Source organism: Centrocercus urophasianus, unplaced genomic scaffold (genome assembly GCF_019232065.1).
Source record: "Centrocercus urophasianus isolate 14NV4802_14NV808 unplaced genomic scaffold, USGS_Curo_1.0 seq_40, whole genome shotgun sequence".
NCBI lineage: Eukaryota > Metazoa > Chordata > Aves > Galliformes > Phasianidae > Centrocercus > Centrocercus urophasianus.
This window is the reverse complement of record NW_024884978.1, coordinates 488,375-504,182: the sequence shown is the minus strand read 5'-3', so window position 1 is coordinate 504,182 and position 15,808 is coordinate 488,375. Positions and strand designations below refer to the sequence as shown.

The 15,808-nt window shown below is 64.5% G+C and overlaps 4 protein-coding genes across 5 annotated transcripts in view; 3 read left to right on the top strand and 1 right to left on the bottom strand.

Annotated features, from left to right (window-relative positions):
• The first annotated feature begins 128 nt into the window (after nucleotides 1–128).
• KIF19 (kinesin family member 19) lies at nucleotides 129–4,336 on the top strand. The gene is made up of 15 exons (XM_042832798.1): nucleotides 129–192; nucleotides 259–339; nucleotides 1,135–1,245; nucleotides 1,358–1,445; nucleotides 1,529–1,665; nucleotides 1,833–1,958; nucleotides 2,031–2,201; nucleotides 2,279–2,425; nucleotides 2,493–2,615; nucleotides 2,807–2,942; nucleotides 3,008–3,143; nucleotides 3,214–3,385; nucleotides 3,586–3,828; nucleotides 4,085–4,162; nucleotides 4,235–4,336. Exons 1-15 carry the CDS (start codon nucleotides 178–180, stop codon nucleotides 4,334–4,336), a joined length of 1,866 nt encoding a protein of 621 aa, XP_042688732.1. The 5' UTR covers nucleotides 129–177.
• Nucleotides 4,337–4,977: 641 nt separating this feature from the next.
• BTBD17 (BTB domain containing 17) lies at nucleotides 4,978–8,178 on the bottom strand. The gene is given in 5 exon segments (XM_042833017.1): nucleotides 4,978–6,058; nucleotides 6,426–6,702; nucleotides 7,681–7,999; nucleotides 8,001–8,057; nucleotides 8,059–8,178. Coding segments are annotated over 5 exon segments (1,797 nt in total). The 5' UTR covers nucleotides 8,122–8,178.
• A 3,285-nt stretch (nucleotides 8,179–11,463) lies between these two features.
• Nucleotides 11,464–13,044, top strand: GPR142 (G protein-coupled receptor 142). Its single transcript, XM_042833018.1, has 2 exons — nucleotides 11,464–11,581; nucleotides 11,931–13,044. The coding sequence occupies exons 1-2, from the start codon at nucleotides 11,464–11,466 to the stop codon at nucleotides 13,010–13,012; spliced, it is 1,200 nt and encodes a 399-aa protein (XP_042688952.1). The 3' UTR covers nucleotides 13,013–13,044.
• An 807-nt stretch (nucleotides 13,045–13,851) lies between these two features.
• Nucleotides 13,852–15,808, top strand: part of GPRC5C (G protein-coupled receptor class C group 5 member C) — a 5,823-nt gene continuing 3,866 nt past the window's right edge. The window contains exon 1 of one of the 2 annotated variants that reach the window (XM_042832979.1): nucleotides 13,852–14,314. In XM_042832979.1, coding sequence (XP_042688913.1) covers nucleotides 13,986–14,314 — 329 coding nt within the window. In that variant the 5' untranslated portion in view covers nucleotides 13,852–13,985. The remainder of the gene's footprint in view (nucleotides 14,315–15,808) is intronic. The other variant, XM_042832981.1, reaches the window with a different exon arrangement.

Below are 15,808 nucleotides of genomic sequence, written 5' to 3'. Positions count from 1 at the left end.
AGGCAGCGAGGGGCCGGTGCCAGCAGGAGGGCTCACTGCCCAGCTGCCCCTTTAAGCCAATCCCAGCAGTGTTCGCTTTCTTCCCAGGAAAATGAGCCTCTAATTGCAGCATGGGGGGGTCCCGGGGGCTGCATCGGCTGCCTGCTGTGCCAGCCCAGTGCCAGACTGCATCCAGCGATGGCCGGCATGCAGGTCCCCGTTCTGCTGTCCCTTCATCCTCGTCTTCTCTGCCCCACACTCACTGGCCGTGTCTTGCAGGTGGCTCTTCGCATCCGACCCATGAGTGTGGCTGAACTGCAGAGGGGTGCCAGGCCCATTGCCCACCGCCTGGATGAGCAGGTACAGCTGTGGGATGGGGACCCAAGGCAGGGGACAGGGGGATCAGGTACACTGGACAAGGTGGGATCCTCAGTGTATTCTGGATGTGCCTGGGTGCACCTGGTGCTGCATGCGATGCGCACACGTGTGATGTGTGCACAAAACAGGATGGGGTGCACCTGCAGCCTTACATTCCCTGCAGAGATCCTACAATAACAAAGCAGCAGGATGGGAGTCCAGCAAGGATTTACTGGGTCAGGAGAAGCCCGTCCTGCAGGGCTGTGGGACCCCGCTCCCCATCCCCAACTCAGGTTACAGGGGAGGCCTGGAGGCTAAGCGAGGAGGGAGAGTTGGGCAGCCATGAGACTGGCTTTGCCACAAAGGTTTAAATCTGCATTGCACTGAGAGACACCAGGGATGCTGGCAGTTGCAATGGGGTCAGCACTGGGCCCCCTCTGTCCTGGCATCACCCACAAGCAGGGGTCTGGAGTTGGTGCAGGGATACAAACAGCATCCCTAGAGTGTGACTGCATTGCAAACCAGCTGGGGGTGTGCAGCTGCGGGCACCTTGCTGGGCTGTTCTCACAGAGGTGCTTTTGTGCCAGGGGGCAGTGGAGCAGCCGGCTGAGCAGGTCCCCTTGGCACTGCACACAAAGCAGCTTTGAGCCCCAGCTGCTGCCTGGGGACAATGGGACGATACAGGAACATAAAGGGCCCTGGCCTGGAGGGAACACTGGCAGAAGGGAGGCTGGAGGTGACCCCAGGAGCATGGGGGTGACAGGTGCCCTAGGCAGCCCCATTTGTGTCCGCCAACAGGTTGTGGTGCTGCGAGACCCCATGCAGAACTCTGATAACGTCCTGCATGCCAGCCGCTCCCGGGAGAAATCCTACGTCTTTGATGCAGCCTTTGACTCCACATCCACCCAGGTGGGTCCATGGGATGGGCAGGGTGTGGGGACGTGGGGTAGGAGCATGGTGTGGGACAGCCAACTGGCGTGGAGGCACTGGGATGTGCCCTGGGACATTCACCCCCTCACAGGAGACCGTGTACCGTGCCACCACCAGAGGCCTCATTGCAAGCATCATCTCCGGCTGCAATGCCACCATCTTTGCCTATGGCCCCACCGGTGAGGAGCTCAGGGATGGGCCCAATATGGCAGGGGCTGCAGAGAGAGTCCCAGGCCCGGATGAGCCATCCCCTCTCCCCTAGGCTGCGGGAAGACCTACACCATGCTCGGCACCAACAGCGAGCCTGGCATCTGTGCCCGGGCCCTGGGTGACCTCTTCCATGCCATCGAGGAGTGCAGCAGTGATGCAGAGCATGAGGTCTCCATGTCCTACCTAGAGGTGCATGGGAAAGCTGGGATGTTCCATCTCCGGGGCAGGCAGGGAGCAGCGAGTGGCACACAGCCGGGGTGTCGCTGTGCTGCAGGGCCGTGTCCCCTATGGGTGCCCATGCCACGTGGGATGTTCCCAGCTCCCCCCTTTGATCTACAATGGAGATCTCCCCCCAGATCTACAATGAGGTGATTCGGGACCTGCTGAGCCCCTCACCACACTCCCTGCAGCTGTGGGAGGATTCCCGTGGCACCGTCCGAGTGGTCGGCATCACCGAGCTGTCAGCCAGCAGCACCGAGGAGGTGGGACAGGGGATGTCTGTGGGGCAGCGGGGAGCGGCGAGCCCCTTACCCAGCACAGCCTGTCCTCTCCAGGTCCTACGGCTGCTGCTGAGGGGGAATCAGCAGCGGACACAAGAGCCCACAGCTGCCAACCACACGTCGTCACGCTCCCACGCCGTGCTGCAGGTCACCGCGCGGGGACGGGGACTGCGCTGCGGGCGGCTCCAACTGATCGACCTGGCAGGCTCCGAGCGGGCGGCTTGGGTACGGCATGCACTCCTGGGAAACCCCTGGCCCCTTTTTATTGCTACCACATTTTTTGCCTTCACTTCACTGCCCAGACACGGAACCGTGGGCAGAGGATGAAGGAGGGAGCGCACATCAACAGGTCACTGCTGGCTCTGGGCAACTGCATCAAGGCGCTGAGCAAGCCGGCGGGCAGCGCGCATGTCAACTACCGTGACAGCAAGCTGACCCGACTGCTGAAGGTGCGATGGTGTCGGGGGGCACGGGCTGCTCCCCCTGCCCCACTCAGCTGTGTGCTTTGCTGCCCAGGACTCGCTCGGGGGTAACAGCCACACGGTGATGATTGCCCACATCAGCCCTGCCAGCACTGCCTTTGAGGAGTCCCGCAGCACGCTCACCTACGCCCAGCTCGCCAAAAGCATCCGCCCCACGGTGGGACCGGGAGGGTGGACACCATCCCACCTCCTGCCAGCACCCTCCTGTTCCCTTCCTGTGCAGCTCTGGTCCCCAGCAGGGAGGGCATAAGAGCTGGTCACTGCTGCGCAGCCACACAGTGCTCAGGGACCAGGGCTGGGGATGTGCTGTGCTGCAGCAGTGAGATGCTCACACTGTGCCCATTTCAGGTGAAGCACAACCTGCTCAGCAGCTCACCCCATGGCAGAATTGTGGCCAACCTGCGTGGGGACATCCAGCACTTCAAGCACCAGCTGTACACAGCAACAGGGCCAGGCAAGCACCGTGCCATCCACTACACCCAGGGTATGCCTGACCCCACTGTGCTGCCTCAGAGCTGCAGGGCTTGGTGCTGACACCTATATTCCCAGCCCAGGTCCAGCTGCAGGACAAGCTGCTCAATGCCTGCCATGAGCAGGCGGCCCTGTGCCAGCACCTGGTTCAGCTGGAGGGCACAGCACTGCACACCCAGCTGGCAGCTGCCCGGCACCTCCGCATACTCACTCGGTATGTGGGTGCAGGTGGGGTCCCCAGAGAGCTAGGCTGTGTCACTGAGACCCCAAAATGCCTCCTCCAGCTGGAAGAGGAGAGCATGGCGCTGGGGCAAGGAGGGGCAAGGGAAGCCAGGAGGGCCCAGTGAGAGCAGGAGGAACACGGACACGGATGTGCCAGAACCAGCCAGCGTGATCGCAGCACGGGAGAGCTTCATGGCACTGGTGGAGAAGCAGGGCAGACTCCAGGAGCAGAAGGTGCGGGAGCCTCAAATGCAGCATCCACAGCTCAACCCCACATCTGCAGGGAGCTGAGCTTGAGGAGTCCCTGCCTAGCAGCACCACTCACCCCGGAGCACTGGGGTGCATGCAGAGGGCAAAGGGCCAGACAGGTTGGTGGCCCTCTAGCAGGGATGCTGACCCCTGGGAAGGGGGATGACGCCGGGATGTGCCCACAGGCAGAGCTGGAGCGGCGCTTCCAGCAGAGCCAGCAGCACACCCGGCGGCTGGAGGAGGCTGTGCAGCGCAGGAGCAGCTCTGTGCAGCAGCAGGAGCTGCTGGCCCTGCTGTGCCGCCTGCACCAGCTGCAGCTGCACAACGCAGAGCTGCGCTCCCACTCCCTGCTCCAGGGCGGCTTCAGGCACTTCCCAGCCACTGCCGTGCAACCCTTCAACCAGCACCGGGCTCCCCGCGCCGCAGAGGTGAGCACAGCACACCCACAGGACCAGACTCAGGCGAGTGGCTGTGCTGCGGTGACGGTGCCGCCGTGCCGTGGAGGAGACACTGAGCAGCGCCAAAATCACCGTGGGCACGGCCAAGCCGTGTCAGTCCCGCGTGCCACATGCCCCCGAACTGAGGCATGTTGCCAGCAGGGACAGCCTGGAGGGAACAGCCGCCCTCCTGGGGGCCGTGCAGCCCGACTCCTCCCCACGCGCCTGACTGTGAGCGTGCAAAAAGCTGGAGGAGAGGGAAGAGCCGCTGGATGCCAAAAGGAGAAAGAAGCAGCTGCTGCCCTTCGAGGTCTCCAACCACGGGGTAGGTGGCAGCAGCGCCGCACCCTGATGAGCGCACCAGGAGACACGTTGCTGTCCATCTCCCCCGCTGCAGGCAGGGCCAGCACCCACCGCTCAGCTGCGTCGTGGCGATCGGCCCAAGGACCTCCAGCAAGGACAGGTGGAGCCCCCAGTGCTGAGCCGAGCTCCCTGCTGAAGCACAGCCATCCCCGTGCCAAGCAGTGGGCTGAGCACCCATCCTGCCCAGCTCAGCGCCTCACGTAGCCCACAGTGCCAGCCCTGCTGGGGCCGGTTGACCAAACCTCCCTGTGGGACACACACAGCTGTGCTGGGCAGTGACTGTGCTGCTGCTCAGCACCTCCGTGGCTCAGCAGAGTGGCACAGGAGCTGAGGTTTATCCTTTTGGAGCATTAAAAGGAGGCACATGAAGACTGGGAGTGGTGTGACAGCTGATGTGTCCCTGTGCCCATCCATCCCAAGGCACAGGGGATACCCAAAGACGCCCCGCGCTCCCCGCACTCATTTTCTGCTTTTATTAGGAAGGAGGTGAAGGAAACCCAGGCAGGAACAAGGCGCTGCGCTCCACAAGTGTCCTCTGCTGGGGGAGGCAGCTGGACCCCCATCCCAACACACCCCAAGCTGCAGCCATGTCAGTGCAGAGGTGGCACTGCAGGGGCCGTCCCTGCATCCCCACGCCACACGGTTGCACATTCGCTGTGCTCCCTGCAGGCACCCAGGGATGGCAGGGGGGACAGCAGGAAGAGGCAGGCAGCAGAGGAGCCCCCTTCTACCTACAGAGAGGGGACAAAGAGGCAGAGCCCCATGCCCACAGCCCCACTACTTCTTCACCTTGATGAGGGAGTGGTAGACAGGTTTGATGATGATGTGCAGGTGCAGGGCGTTGTCGATGAGGTACTCGGAGGTGCGCTTCTGCAGGTCGGCATGGGCAAGGAAGTCAGCCGTCTCATCCGAGCTCTGGTGGAAGCTGTAGGCATGCTTGACAAAGATGCGGCCCTGCTGCCGCACACCCACCAGCACCGTCTTCTGGAAGCTGACACCAGCGAAGTCGGGGCTGCTGGTGGCCGGGGTGACAACGAGGCGCGGGCGGCCGTCCTCGATGCGCACCGGTTGGATGGCGCTGGACACCGAGTCCGAGTAGACGGGGCGCAGGCTGACGGGCAGCCAGCGTGGAGAGAAGAGCACGTTCCAGGTCACCCGCTTGCCGGAGTCGTGGCTGCTGGGCCCAAGCTGGGTCTGGAAGCTGGTGCTGCGGTCATCCCGTGCCGGGTTGTTGATGACCCACTGGGAGCCCCAGCTGGGTGCGAGGTAGTTGCGGGGCAGAAACATGCTGCAGTTGACGTCAAAGTACTTGGCAAAGTGCAGAGGGGACGCGGCGTGGAACTGGAAGGCCTGGAAGAGCAGGTCCTGCACCGCGCTGTAGTGCCGCACCAGCACCGCCGACTGCGTCTGCAGCCGGAACAGCTGGCTGGGCGCTATCATGGGGTAACGGATGGCACGCAGCACCCGCTCAGCCACAGCGTCCTCGGGCTGCCGCCGGGCCAGCCAGGCCTCCACAGCGGTGTAGAGCTCCAGCTCGCTGTGCAGCACCAGGTCGGAGCGCTCCAGCAGCAGCAGCAGCAGCTCCACGCTGACCGAAGCCCACTCGGCGCTGCCGAGCACGGACGACAGGTTCCAGGCCAGGAACTGCAGGCAGCTCTCCTGCAGCGCCGTGTCCCCGATGCGTGCAGCATAGTGGTACCAGCCCACCACGTGGCCCTGGCTCGACTCGCTGGCCAGGTGGCTCCTCATGTAGTCGGCCACGCCACGCTGCAGCCCCCACACCCGGTACTTGCTGGCCAGCTGGTGGAGGGGGATGGCTTGGTGCAGTAGGAGGGAAACCCCTCCGCAGTACAGGTACCTGGAGTGGAGCGTGGGATGGTGACACTGCTGTTCTCTGTCTCTATTCCCAACCCACTCGTGTCCCTGAGAGAGCATCCTCCTTCCTTGGCTGCATCCTTCCCATCCCATAGGGCCCCTAAGAGGACAACCTTCCTTGGCTCCAGCCCTCCCAGCATCCCCATCCTGCAGGGTCCATGAGGGGACACCCTACCCAGTTGGCTCCATCCCTCCTGCTGTCCCCTTCCCACTGGGTCCTTGTGGAACTGAAGGGAGCATCCCTCTGGGCATCCCTTTCCCCTGGAGTTCCCACTGTCCCCATGGGAACACCTCCCTCCTTGTCGGCACCCCTCCCATGGGCATCCCCATCCCTTGGGCTCCCCACGCACCTGATGAACTTCTCAAAGAGCGCGGCGGTTTCAGGCGGCTCATACAGGGTGACAACACTCTGATTGCGCAGGAGCCCCTCGAAGACCTCGCTCTGGAGGCTGAGCAGCAGCTGGTGGGTGTGGAAGACCTTGGCCTCATCAGAGGCGGCCGTGCGCACCCGCAGCACCGAGTCGCTGCTGTTGCCATTCTGCAGCAGCTCCTGCAGCCTCTGCAGCAGCGTCAGTGAGTGGTTGATGGTGGCTGCAGTGGCATCGCCGCCAAGGTCAGCTTTCTGAGCTGTGGGGAGGTGTTACTGTCCCACTGCTGTGCCCCAGCACCAGGCACAAGAGGGCAGGATTTGTGGCTAACAGGGTGCTGGGGAAGCTTTGCTTTGTGTGCATCCTCCCTTTGCTCCCCACAGTGCCAAAGGGTTGGTTGCTGCCAAGGGTATGTGGGAGGACAAGGGGACATAGAGACAGCTGTCTTTTTGGGAGCCAACAAGTTGCCTTTCTGCAGCAGGACTGAGACCACCATGTACCAAGCTGGGACGTGCTGGGAAATGGCCCTGTGCCTGGCACGCTGGCACACAGCCCGGGCTGCCAGCCCTCTCCTGTCCCCATGTGGGCAGAGCGTGCCCTGAGAACTTGCCCCAGACCCCAGCACTCCCAAGTGGGCCGACATGGGGGGGCATATGAGGTAGGTTTTGGGACTCCCTGCAGGCTGAGGTACCAGTGGCCCCACTGCAGTAGTGGGTGCTGCTAGGATGGCAGCATACTGTGCCTGCTCCCAGCGTGATCCCTGCCTCTTCCTTGTGCCATGAATCCACACCTCCCATGCACAGGGAGAGTGTTGCAAGGAGCTCTGTTCCTGTGGGTACAGGGAGCCTTCCTCCTGCTCCTCAGCCTCCCACATGCTTGGCACACCTCCCGCTTCCTCCCCAGCTCATCTTGATGAATTTGGCTCCATCTCTCCAATCTGCTTCTGGCCGGCTGGCAATCCCACAGATTACCCATCCCAGTGCCGGCTTAAGCCCAGCTGAGCAGGGATCAGGAGGCAATCGCGGTCCCTTGTCTCACAGTGCTCACAGTGCCGAGCCCTGTGCTGGGCAGCCGGACCTCCCCGAGGGGCACAGCACACCCAGGAGCCACATCCATCCCCCCCCACAGCACAATGTCTGCCAGAGAGCCGCATTCAGCCCTAAATCACCGCTACAGCACAAAGAGTTGGGGGACCCAGGGACCCCTCCACGCCTCCCCCCACCACCGCCGCCCTTACCAGCCTGCACGGTGAGGAGGAGGAGGAGGAAGGCGGTGGCAGCGCAGCCCCAGCGGCGGGCGGCTGGGGGCCGGGTGCCCGTCAGCCTCGCCATCGTTTCGCATCTGCCGGGGCGCGCGGTGCCCGACGGGCGCTTATGTAGGCCACGAGCCCCCCCAGCCCGCACCGCCACATCGATTGGTGGAAACTGGGACCCGCCGTTACCAAGGGAACGGCTTCCAGCCCCGATCCATCCCACCCCGGCCCCCAGCCCCACATCCCAGGGCGTCGTGCTCCAGCGAGCCCCGAGCATAACGTGGGATCATTGCCGCTCACCGCCGTCGGACGGCGCCGGTCCCGTGCGCAGCCACAGCTCTTTGTGCTGCGGGGACGCACTGGGGCTTTTGCATTCAGGGCACAGTGCGTGCAGCCTCCCGGCTCCCCCAGCTCATGGGTATTCATGGAGGCGGCAGCCCTCGCCCTCCCATCACCATGGCATCGGGCTGCCGGCAGGAACTGCCTGCCCTTTTCCCAGCCTTTGCAGCCAAGACACTGCGTGCGCTCCACGAGTGCCCGGTGCCGGCCCTCGCTGGCCCCTCGCCCACCCCGACGGCTCGTGCAGGGCTTTGCAATGGCACGGGGCACCAGAAATGAGATGAAGACGGGCATGGGGGTGGGGGTGGGAAGATAGAATGAGATAGGAATGGGATTTCAGTCCGTCTGTGAGGCACCTGGGCCACCCCTCCAGGAGACACCACCGAACGATGCTGTGACCTTCAGCGTGTGGCAGTGGCTCGGGCTGGAGCCACACAGGGGAATATTAGCCAGTTCCCTGTTATCGAGTAGCTGTCTGAGCTGATGGGATTAGTGCTGGCGTCGGCGTTATTGCAGCTTTGGTGTTAAGCTGCTAAGTGAAGCGCAAACTCAACGAGGCTGCCGAGCATTTCACGCTCGCTCCCCGCCCCGCTGCTGGCAGCGCGGCACCCGGCAGCTCAGTGCAAGAAGGATGCTGTGAGCACAAGGAGTGCATGGGCACAAAGGCCAGGAGTGCATGCAGCAGGGCAGCATGGCTGCGGCATTGGCCGGGACTCTCCGCAGGGTAGGGAGGCTGTAGCCAAGCAGGGGGCGCTCAGCCCATCTGCCCCTTTTGCGTCAGAGCGCCCGGCCCCGGCACGGTGCCACCACAGCCGGGGGTGTTCTCATGCCGGGGAGGGCACTTGAGGACAGGGGCCAAATCCAGAGTGTCTGGAGGAGGATGGGGATGGGGGATAAGGAGCTCGATCCTCGAGCACAGCCTGGTGCAGGGGGGTGAAGGAGGAGCGTGGGATTAAATGGGGTCTCCAGATGTTGAGTGCCGGCAGATGTGGCTGCAGCTCAAGGGTAGGCTGCCCATCTGGCTCTGCTCCACTGAGGTGGGATGGAAGATGAGCTGCCCATCAGCTGCGTGCTGCTCTCCCAGCCCCCCCAGCCCCTCATGGGGGCAGCAGGGACAGAAGGGGACAGGGGTACAGAGCACCTGGCCCCTCAGATGTGCCCAACCAGCAGCTCTGCAGCCCGGCAAGGCAGGTGACTCAAGGCACAGCACAAACAGAGCAAACAGTGTGGGTGCACTTTCCTGCTGCAACGGGGAGCGAGGGCCAGGTGGGCCAAGGGGCCCCGCAGCGGCACAGCCTGTTAATGGCTCACCACATCTGCTGCTGCCTCATTTAACCACCCGCCTGCAAAACAACAGCTTGCCTGGAGCGTGTGCCTGGCGGCACTGTGCCAGCATGGCTCCGTCCTGCAGGGTCCCCCACTGTGCCTGGCCAGGAGCTGTCACCCTGCAGTTGGACACAGGGCAGGGCAGCGCAGGCTGCAAGGTTGAGGGATGTGGGGACCATGGGGACAGTGCTGGCAGTGTTGTGTTCAGCCCCTAAACCTCATGGGATGGAGAAGGTGCTGCACTGGCTCCGTGAACTGCAGACATGTGCCAGGCAGCTCATGCAAGCAGGGGACACCAATGTCCCCACCGGCAGCTCCTACATCCCTGTGCTGCTGGGGAAACCGAGGCACAAGCAGACTTTCCCTGCAGCATGGCCTCCACACGAGGGGACTGGAGTAGTACACACATGGCATGGACAGACACGTGTGAATGCACACACATGCACATACACACTCAGATAAACCCAGACCTGGCTCAGGAGTGAGGTTGTATCCATCTGTCCTGGAAGCAAGGAAGGAGCCTGTGCTGCGGGAGGGACAGCAAAGTGTCAGCTCCTGTGTTCCCCTGAGCCTCCAGGTGAGCAAAACACTGTGCACCTGCACGGTGACACGGGAGCAATGCTGCACCCAGAGCACCGTCCCTGTCATGGGTGGGGATGAGCTCTATCCCCGAAGCTCAGCCTCCCCAGGGGCCCCCATCCGCAGCTCGGGGGCAGCAGCGAAGCTCGGGGCCATCCCATCCCGCGGCTCTGCCCACGCCGCTCTCCCTCCGCCCCACGTCTCCACGCACCCCAGGGGCTGTGCCATGCTGCGGCCACCAGCGGGAACAGACACGCACTGAAGGTGGCACCGCACGCCAAGAGGGTGGCACGAAAGCCACCAAGGTGAGAATCCACCGGGCACAGGAGTGGGACCTCGGGTAGAGGAGGGGAGCGAAGGACCTGGACGGGACCCCTGCCAGCAGGCACAGCGCCTTTCTGCAGAGTGAAGGGCTCAGGGCTAGGGAAGGGTTAATACGATCCTGCCGCAGCCGATCGATGCCCGTTTCCCGGGGGCCACAAAGAGACTGGGCTCGCTGATTAGCCGGATCTAATTTTCAGTTAATTAGCATCAATCTCCTCTCCCACACAGCCCCGGGGGTTGGGGGTCTGCTCGGGTCGATGCTGGAAAAAGGGGCCAAGGCCAAGCCCCCAAGGCTCGCAGGGATGGAAGTATGGGGACCCCCCTATTGCCCCCTCCCGGTCCAACCCCAGGCATTGCGGGGGGCTGGGGGCAGGCGCTGAGCGGGAGCCCGGGCGGAGCTTGGCGCGGGGGTCGCGATGCTCCCTTGGTCCCGAAGCCGTCGGGGCTTGGCCGAGCTCGGCAGCTGGGGGGCACTGAGGGCCTGGACCCCCTCAGTGGGCGAGGGGGCAGAGGAGAACGTACAGGGAGCTGAGCAGCGGGGGCTGAGCTGAGCCAGGGCGGTATAGAGGCCACGGAGGGACGGAATGGGGACAGCATGAGGGGTCGGGCTGGGACACGGCCCTCCCGGTCTCAGGACCCCAAGGCTCCATGCCGCCCCCCGACCCCCGCCGCCGCCCGGGCACTAGGACCCAGCTTCCCGCGGGAAATGCTAATTTGGGACCATTCTAACCAATCACAACGCAGCGCTCGGGTGTGGCGTTCCCCCGCTCTCGCAGGAGGCCTCTCTGATTGGCCGCAGCCTCGCGCCCTCGGGCCAATAGGAGCGCGGGGCGCGGGGCGGGGGTTTGTGAATGGGGTCGGGCGCGGGGCCGCATCCCGCACGGGGCTTTGCGGGGTCACCCCTGGCACCGCCATCTCCCGGCCCCGCATCTCCGCGGCAGCCGCCCAAGGACATCTTGTTTTAAGCCACCTTTCTTCGAGTCGATAAAACGGGGCCGGGGAGATAAACAACGATCACATCCGGCAGCAGAACCACGCTGATGTCCCCGAGAGCGCCGTGTCCTACAGCTCTAAAACGCGCCATCAGGCATGGGGCGAGCTGAGCCACCCCGGTGTCCCCGTGCCATGCCCCCGCCGGCGGTGCCCTCACCTCCCTGAGTCTCCCCGTGTTCCCCCGCAGCCGACGCGTGGTGGAGGGCGATGGTCCCGGTGCCCAACAGCACGGCGGTGACATGGCCGGAGCCGGAGCAGTCGCCCTGCATGGTTGGCATCTTCCCTGTCGTGTACTACAGCGTCCTGCTGGGCCTGGGGCTGCCAGGTGAGGTGTTGGGGGATGCCAGGGTTAAAGGGGCAGAGCTGCAGCTCCCGCCTGACCCCACAGGTTTTGGGGTATGGGGTCTCTATGCTCCCCGCAGTGCCACTCGCCTCGGTGTAACCCCAGCCCCATTGGTGGGTGCCACAGCAGCGGGGACAGACGGTACTTGCATTGCTGGGGCTGACACATGGAGGGGATTAATCAGCTCTGTAAATCCCCATGGCACCACGATATTTATAGTTCCCCAGCCCCCCCCTTGCACCCCACCAGGCACTGTGGAGCTGAGCGTGGCACCGGGGGGCTGTGAGCCCAGGGTCTGCGCGCCCATCTGGCACCGCTCCCCTCCCTCCAGTGAACGTCCTGACAGCCGTGGCCCTGTCCCGCCTGGCCACGAGGACCAAGAAGTCATCATACTGGTACCTGCTGGCCCTCACCACCTCCGACATCCTCACCCAAGTCTTCATCATCTTCGTGGGCTTCATTCTGCAGACGGCCATCCTGGCACGGGCGGTGCCTCGCGCCTTCATCCACATCGTCAACGTTTTGGAGTTCACGGCCAACCACGCCTCCATCTGGGTCACCGTCCTGCTCACCGTGGATCGCTACGTGGCCCTGTGCCACCCGCTGCGGTACCGCGCCGTCTCCTACCCCCGCCGCACCCGCAGGATCATCGCCGCCGTCTTTGCCGTGGCTCTGGCCACCGGCATCCCCTTCTACTGGTGGCTGGACGCCTGGCGTGACGCCGATCCACCCACCGCACTGGACAGGGTGCTCAAATGGGTGCACTGCGTCACCATCTACTTCCTGCCCTGCAGCATCTTCCTGGCCACCAACTCAGTCATCATCCACAAACTGAAGCAGCGCGGACGCTCCGGGAGACGCCGGCTGCACCGGGGCAAAACCATGGCCCTCCTCCTGGCCATCACCACTGTCTTCATCGTGCTCTGGGCTCCCCGCACTGCTGTCATGATGTGCCACCTCTACGTGGCCTCGGTCAAGCGGGACTGGCGCGTGCACCTGGCCCTGGACATCGCCAACATGGTGGCCATGCTCAACACCACCCTCAACTTCTTCCTCTACTGCTTTGTCAGCGAGACGTTCCGCCGCGCCGTGAGCGAGGTGCTCTGTGGCCACACGTGGCATGGCCTCCGCCACAGCGGCGCCCGCTTTGTGCCCCCAGCCCCGAGCCCACTGCAGCTGCTGGGCACGGCGTGCTCAGCAGGGTGCTGCCACCAGCCGAGGGTCTCGGTGCTCACCCAGCACCCAGTGGGATCACGCTTGAGGGATGCAGCCCCGCTGTGCCCACACCCGCAGAGCTGCGGTGCTGGGGGTGGTGGGAGCTCACAGCTGCTCTCCAGCTCCAACGACACAGCAAACCTGCGCCCAGGGCTGGGCCCAGGTGAGCTCTGCAGCCCCGGGGAGGAGGCAATGTGATGGGGTCGAGCTCTCCTGCATAAACTCCGATGTTCGGTCTGTAATGCTGCGTGGGTCTGGCTCTGTCTGAGTCCCTCTGCTCAGCCTGGTGCCCTCGGGGTGCTGCAGTTCTGTGTGACCCGGCTCCCCATGTCCCCACTGCGTGGCACGCACACAGCTCAGAGCCACGCTCTCACTTACACCACCACACTGCTGCAGTGCTGAGCAGCCGGGACCGTGCCAGCCTGCCTGTCCCCAGCTGCCACCAGAGGGCAGGGACAGGACGCCCGGCAGAGCTGGCACAGGCAGCAGCAGGGAGCTGGCACCCTATGACCCATGGGAGCAGCCGGGTCCGGAGCAACAGCCCTGCCTGCCCCACTTTCCATCCTAATTCTCGCATAAGGTCCTTACTATAATCCCCCCCAAACAGAGCGGCCTTTCCACTGTAATTCCTCATAAACCAGCACCCATGGAGCTGCCCCAGTGCTGGGGGCTCAGATGGCCCAGGAATATTTGGGCTGCCCCAAGCATGGCACAGAGAGCAACCCAGTGCTCTGCGCCCACCAGGCTGGGTGCAGCACTGGGGTGGGATGGGGCACAGTAGGATGCCCACCTACCTTTGCCCCCACTGCACAGAAGATGAGCCCAGGATGACCTCATGATGTGGGGCTGACCCACACGGGTACAGGCACACATCCAGGGCAATGCTCCTCACACTCTGCAGCCTTGGGCACAATGCTGACCCCTGCATTACACCGGGGGGGTCCGGCCCCCACTGCCCTGCTCTCACCAACAGGGTTCAGCCCCAGCCTCGCAGGGGTGGGTGGTAGCCAGGAGGTGCTCGCTCCATTAATTCTGGCATTTCAGGAGAGAAGGACTGGGGCCGGATTAGACATTAACCCAACGGTGAGCACCTCCTGCCGCCCCGCACCCTCCTGCAGGATTTCCCACCCCATAACCCGGCCAGGGGCCGCACTGTGGGGCTGTGGGGGGCATGAGGGCCTGGCTGGGAAGGGCAGCACTGAACCCAAGCGCCGTGCGGAGGCCAGGGCTGCCGCCAGCCCCCCCTCGCCCGGCGCTTATTTACTTGGAGAGGGAGGTGGAAACGTGCAAACCGCGTCCGCCTGCAGAGAGGGGCTCCTTTCTGGACAGAACCAGCTCAGATGGAAAACAGCTCTCCAGCCCCAGCGTAAACAGAGGTGGCGGGCAGGGTGAGCACGTGGCCCCCCCTCAACCCCCAGGTACGGCCCTCACCTTCGCCAAGGTGAGCTGGGGCTCGGCCGCCGCGCTGCCGTCAGCTCGGCCCTGCGGCTCTGCAGAGAGGTAAGCCTGGAAAAAATGCGCCCGGCGTGCCCATGTTTTCGGAACGGGCCCGCTCCTGTCCTGCTCAGAAGCCTGGCTCTGATTCCTGGCTGTGCCGAGCGCTGCGGGGCTGGGAGACATCCGGCAGTGCTGTCTTGGAGGGCTCAGCCCCCAGCACAGCAGGGCACCAGGGCTGGGCTCTGCCCTCGCTCGCACCGTGCCAGGCACCGAACGCCCCAGCCTTACAGCTGTATCGCACCCGGCTTACCCCACAGAGGGGTGTTGCTGTGGGTTTTGTAGGAGCTACAAAAACACCTCCTGAGAAACAGCAGGGGTGCGCAGCGTGGGTTGGACCAGCCGGTGTGGGAGCGTGTGGGCTCCACGGAGCAGCCACCGTGGGATGGGAGCCGGTGGGGCCGGGGGGCTGCGGGGCCGGGGCTGCTCTGAGCAGCGGAAGGAAGCACTGCAGGAAGCCGCGTGCAGCTCGGCCTCTGTGCAGCCCGGCGCTGGGGCAGCGGAGGCGGTGGGGAAGCGGGGCCTCGCTCCTAGGCAGAACTCGACTTCCTGGGGAAACTGAGGCACACGGGGTCATGGCAGGAGGCGGGGAGGCAGCGGAGCCCCTCTGCAGGGCGCTCAGCGCTGCTCAGTGCTTGTGTGAATGCACACACGTGTGTGTTCCCAGCGGGGAGGGACGATCCTGCCCCAGTGCGGCGCTGGGAGCCAGGCGGAGGCAGGCAGACGGTGGCTGTGGGTGCTGCTCCCCGTGCAGTGGTGTCACCGGCTCCAGCTCCTCGGGTTGTTTTCATACCATCCCGGGCTGGGGGAGGACCTGCCGGCGGCACGGTGAACTTTCGGCTGCATCCTTTACCGTCTTGCTTCACCCTCCCAAAATAGCAGGGCCCGCCTGGAAACCTCCTCCGGGACTGGCAGAGCAATGGGTGCCCTGAGCCTCAAAGGGGCTCTTCCCCTTTCCTGAGCCCCAAGGATGGGGTGGCTGTGGGTGCCATGGCCGAGACACGGGTGCAGCCTCGCTGCTGGGACCACCGAGCCCCGAACCCCCGCAGGAAAGGCTCACCCAAAAGCGGTGCCAAGGGCTCAGCCGTCAGCTGACATTCCTCCGGGAGGCCCCTCGGGCCGCCGCCCGGAGCTGCTCGGCTGCGGTTACAGCTCGGTGTGATGCTGCTCCGGCACGGTGTGCTGCGTCCCCGGCACCCGACTGTGCTGAGACCCCACCAACTCATTACACCGGTGCTCGAATTCGCTCCGTGCTCGCTTCCACCCGGCGCTCGGTCCTTTCGTTTTGGGAGACGGTCCCCATCCCTCTCCACCTGCTCCCCCGCTCCCGTGCTGCGGGTGCTCGGTGCGGTGGGGCAGGTCCCGGCCGACACCGGGCGCGCTCCCCGGGCAGCGGCCGCACCTCGGGGAGGGGCCGGGCAGGCGCGCGCTGTGCCGCGGGCTCGGGGCTCGCCGGCACGGCACGGCACGGCACGGCACGGCACGGCACGGCACGGCACG